This window comes from Tupaia chinensis, unplaced genomic scaffold (assembly GCF_000334495.1).
Source record: "Tupaia chinensis unplaced genomic scaffold, TupChi_1.0 Scaffold143793_1, whole genome shotgun sequence".
NCBI lineage: Eukaryota > Metazoa > Chordata > Mammalia > Scandentia > Tupaiidae > Tupaia > Tupaia belangeri.
Window position 1 is genome coordinate 247,083 of NW_006203643.1, and position 5,140 is coordinate 252,222.

General features: G+C 49.0%; 1 protein-coding gene across 1 annotated transcript in view; it reads left to right on the plus strand.

Moving 5' to 3' along the window:
• The window catches only part of SLC38A5 (solute carrier family 38 member 5), a 14,020-nt gene extending 10,499 nt beyond the window's left edge, over nt 1-3,521 (plus strand). The window contains 5 exon segments of the mRNA XM_006165033.2: nt 655-755; nt 978-1,109; nt 2,262-2,402; nt 2,495-2,598; nt 3,082-3,521. Of these exon segments, the coding sequence (XP_006165095.1) occupies nt 655-755; nt 978-1,109; nt 2,262-2,402; nt 2,495-2,598; nt 3,082-3,183 (580 nt within the window). The 3' untranslated portion in view covers nt 3,184-3,521.
• The last annotated feature ends 1,619 nt before the right edge of the window (nt 3,522-5,140 follow it).

The following is a 5,140-nucleotide window of genomic DNA, read 5'->3' on the forward strand; positions in this document are numbered from 1 at the left end:
AACAAAAAAGCTCTCCAAAAAAAAGAGATGTGAGACAAAAAAATGTATTTATTTATTTAATTATATTTGTTATTATTATTATTATTTATTAGATCAGAGAGAGACACAGAGAGAGAGAGAGAGAGAGAGATGAAAGGGAAAGCAAGAAAGCAAGCCATCAGGTCCAGGACTCAAACCACAGTCAGCCATGTGGGAATCCAGCACCTTTAACCACCACACCACCTGCTGGGCTCTAAATATTCTATTTTAATACTCAGTACACGTGTGAACGGACAGGGTTGGGAGGCAGAGATCAGATGGTCAGTGGAGGGGGTGGTGTGCATGACTGGGTCTGAGGAGACAGGGATAGTCAGATGAATTGACAGTGGGAGGCAGGGATGGTATGATGGGGGATGTGTGAGTGATCAGACATAGAGGAACAGTGCAGATGATCAGAGATGTGAGACAGAGATGCTTGTATGAGGTGAAATACAGATGTGCAGAGAAGGGAAACTTGGCTTGTCACACAGAGGAGGCAGAGATGGGCACCCCAGGATGTACCAGCTGAATGTCAGTCTGGGAGGATGAGGACTCTGGAGGATGGGGGCTGGTTTTGAGGGGCTGGGCCAAATCCAGGGATATGGGAATGACAGCTCCGTGACTTCTATACCTCAGGCCCTCCCAGCACAGGATGCAGGCTGTGGCCAACGTGTCCATTGGGGCCATGTTCTGCAGGTATGGGCTCACAGCAACCTTTGGATAGCTCACTTTCTATAGTGAGTGCGGCTGGGACCCGGCTGGGGGGAGCTGGGGTGGCAACAGGGCGGAGGGCTGAGGCAAGGGCTTCTTGAGTTCTTTCCCTCCATGGCTTTGGACCTGTCTTTTCCAAAGGGAAGTTACTTACCATGTATGTAGATTTTGTCCCTATGTAGGTGTGTGTGGGTTTCTGGGGCACTGGTCCTGGTACTCTTACCATATCCTCCATCCGGTGTCTCCAGGCAGCATGGAGACAGAGATGCTGCTCATGTACAGCAAGGAGGATGTGCTCATCCTCTGCGTGCGCCTGGCCATGCTGCTTGCCATGACCCTCACTGTACCACTTGTGCTGTTCCCTGTGCATGGGGTCAGGGGTGGGCCCAGGGGGTGGAAGGACAAGGATGCATGGGTAGAGGACAGAGATACAGATGTTTGAATGAGGGGTGGCAACTGGAGTAGAAGGCTGAATGGAAGAGGTGGGGATGGACCAAAAAGGGAAGGCAGAGTTGTCAGATTGGCGGAGAAGGCAAAAATAGATGATCAGAAAGAAGTGGGCATATCTTCGATTGAGCCAATAAACAGTGCATTCTGGATGGAAAATCTCATTTTTTGTACTGTAATGATATGCAGTGAATTAATGTATACAAAAAAACCAAACAAACAATAATAAAGTATAAAAATTATAAAAGAAAGAAGTGGGTATAATACATGGCAAAACAGAGAGGGCTGGGGGACGGGGTAGTCAGTTGGAGAGAGGAGGCACAGATGGGTGGCTAGACAGAAGAGGGAGGCAGGAATGGTGACTCAAAGGGGAGAAGCATAGATAGGTGGTCAGTCAAAATGAAGAAACATGATGGATAGAAAATGGCTGGAGGGGGACCAGCAGTTAGCGTAATGGCTATGTCGCTGGACTCCCATGTAGTCGACCGCGGTTCGCGTCCCCGACCTGGAGGCTTAAAACTCACTCCAGGCGCGTGTGCGTGCATGCCCAAGATCCCAAGAAGAGAATGGAGGAGAAGGGATTGCGGTGTGGCCATCCCCCCTGAGGGGTGATTTCTCACTTTCTGTCTCTCTGTCTCCCTCTGTCTGGTGAACGCATGCGCCCCATAGCAAAAACCTCTCAAAACAAAACAAAACAAAACAAAAACAGAAAAAGACTGGAGGCAGAAGTGGTGGGGTGCGTGAGGAGGGACAAGGCTCTCAGGTGGGGAGGTGAGAATGATCAGATGGAGGAGGGAGGCAGAGGAAGTCATTCAGAGAGAGAAGCAGGATCTCAGACAGTCAGACAGAAGGGAAAGTGGAGATGGTCAGACAGGAGGATGTGTGGATTTCAGATAGTAGGTGGAGGCACAGCCAGATGATCAGCCAAAAGGAAGAGACATGGATTGTCAGAGAGTGAGTCAGGAAACTGATTCAGAAGTTGGATGGTAAGACAGGGTGGAACCATAGATAGTCAGAGGGAGGAGAAATCCAGGATCTCACAGGGGGTGGGGTTAAAGACAGATGATCATGTGGCAGGGGGGCAGCACTTAGGTCTTGATCCCTGCCCTTCCCTCTCTGGTCACATAGATCTGCTGGGCCCTGCAGCAGCTGTTTCTCCCTGCTTGTTTTGGGCAATGTCCTTGTCATCTGTGTTCCAACCATCTGGGACATCTTTGGGGTTATTGGTCAGTATTCCCAACCTCAGTCCCATACCCCACTTACTGGGGACTTTGTTCTCAAACTTAGGTTGACTTCTGTCCCTCCTTTCTGTCTCTAGGGTTGACCTCAGTCGCCAGCCTCATCTTCATCCTTCCCAGTGTCTTCTACCTCCGCATTGTACCCTCTGAGGTGGAGCCCTTCTTTTCCTGGCCCAAGATCCGGGTGAGTATTCTAGGGGACAGCTGGGGAAAGGAAGCATTCCAAGGAGGGGCACGCTCTGGGATGGCTAGAGATGGAAGGCACATCCTAGGAGGGGACTCGGGGGAAGAGGGAGCATTCAGGGAGGGGCTGGTGGTCTGGAAGAATGAAGACAATTGTCTTAGGAAGAGGCAGAACAGAAAGCGTCGACAGGGTCTGGAAAGACTGAGAGCATTCAGAAGGTGCTGGCATAGAGGGAGCATTCTCCAGACAGATGGAACGAGCTCTGTTCAGAAGAGAGCTAGGAGTATTGTCAAGAAGGAAGATGGAGGAGAATACTCCTTGAAGGGTTCTGGGCAGGTAGAATGAGGACTCCAGGGAGGGGCTGGCTTTAAGGAAGGAGAGGGTACACAAGGAGGGTGAGAAATGGATGAGGCACTCTTTGGAGGGGCTGAAAGGCTTGAGAACATCATCACCCGCCCCACCTTCTCTCCCTCTCACCTGCAGGCCCTGTGTTTTGGCATCCTGGGGGTCCTCTTCATGGCCATCAGTCTAGGCTTTATGTTTGCCAACTGGGTCACAGGCCAGAGCCATGTGTTTGGACACTGACCGTGTCCTGCCCTGCCCGGGTCCCCATGCGCATGTGCACGTGTGCATGTGCATTCATGTGGAGAGGATTGGAGCCATTCTCTTGGGTACCTCCTGCCTGGCATGTGGAGGTGGCTGGTTCCATTAATGTGGTTGTCAGAGGTGGGAGACAACAGAGGCTGCAGAGTGGTCCACTTCCCTCTTCCTCAGGGATGCTTAACTTGGATCATAGCTGTGATCCCAACCCTACCTCCATGGAAGCAGTAGGAGGCCAGGTCCCTGGGGAGCCCTGGCCGAGCCCAGTCCTCTTTGCCTCCTCCTGGTGGAAATTGTCTGTCAGGATTACCCTCAGGCTAAAGGGGAAGAATAAAGATGCTGAATTATAACTCTGGCCTCAGCTTTCTGATCTTTTAAGTGACTTATTTTATAAACTTTTATTTATTTACTTCTTCCATGAAAGAGAGAGACTGAGACAGAGAGACAGATACTCCCCAAAAGAGTCTTCACACCACAATCCACTGTCTGTCTCAGCTGGCCCAGATGACAGGCATGTGCCCAGTGTGCTCAGGGAGGTCCCTGGACATGAACTCAGGACTTTTCCCATATAGGTCCAGTTTTATTACTGCTGTAGCACTACCTAGCTCCCCTTTCTGATATTTTCTCAAGACTTCTTGGGGGAGCCTGCCTAAGTCTAGGAAAGGGTAAACCAAAGCCCCAAGAGTAGGACTGTGCCCACTCTCATGTGTTCATTGACTTCCGCACTTGTTCAGTGACTTTCTCTTCAACTTACCATTCTACTCACTCACCCACTGAACATCTTTTCAGAGCTTACATGGTGCCAGGCTCTGGTCTAGGTGCAGGGGATATAGCAGTCAATCGAACAGACAATAATGCTCTGGAGTTGGTGTTCTAGCACAAGAATGGGCAAACTACTGCCCATAGGCCAAGTTCAGTTTGCCATCCATGTGTGTGGCCCTTGAGCTAATAATGATGGTTTTCATGTTTTTAAATGATTGAACAAAATCAAAAGAATGTTCTGTGACACTTGGAACTTATATGAAATTCGAATTTCACTGACTTTAGATCAAGTTTTACTGGAACACAGTCATGCTTGTTCTTTTATAGATTGTTTATGACTCTTTCAAGCAGAGCTGAGGAATTGCAACAGACACTATATGGCCTGCAAAGCCCAAGCTCTTTTACTTAGGCCCATTTCACAAAAAGTTAGCTGACCCCTGATCTAGTAGGAGAGAGGAAAAGAAAGAAAGTGTTTCTGATAAAGATGAACACTCTGAAGAAACTGAGAGATATGAGTGATGTGAGGAGGTGGTGAGTTAGGAGGCAGTCAGGGAGGCCTCACCAGGAAGGGGACTAGAAGCTGGGTTCAAAGCTGGCCAGAAGGAGCAAGCCCCATGATAATTCAGCAGAGAGTGTTCAAAGCAGAGGGAGCAGCAAATGCAAAGGTCCTGAGGTAGGAACGAGAATGGCAGGTCTAAGTATTAACAGGAGGAGCTAGGGTGAGTATGTTAGCACTAGTTTCACCACAACTTTGCCAACAGCCTGAGTTATAGAACAAGCGTTTTTGCCAACCTAATAGGTGAAATGGCATCATGTTAAAATTGTACACATTTACACATGAAAGACGTTTTTGGATGGTTAAGAGACATTGCTTTGGGGGCCAGCAGATGGCTTAGTGGTTACGCCACTGGACTCCCACTTGGCCAACTGTGGTTTGAGTCCTGGACTTGGTGGATTGAGAATCGTGCCAGGCACATGAGTGCATGCCCAAAATCCTGGGAGGAGAATGGAAGAGAGGATTGTGGTGTGGCCATCCCTGGAGGGTGATTTCTTCCTTTCCCTCTTGCTGTCTCTGTATCTCTTTCCCCAGTGAGTGCACATGTCCTAAGGCAAAAACCTCTAAAAAAAAGAAAAGAGATATTTCTCTGTCTTCCCTGATGATACTTATATATATATATAC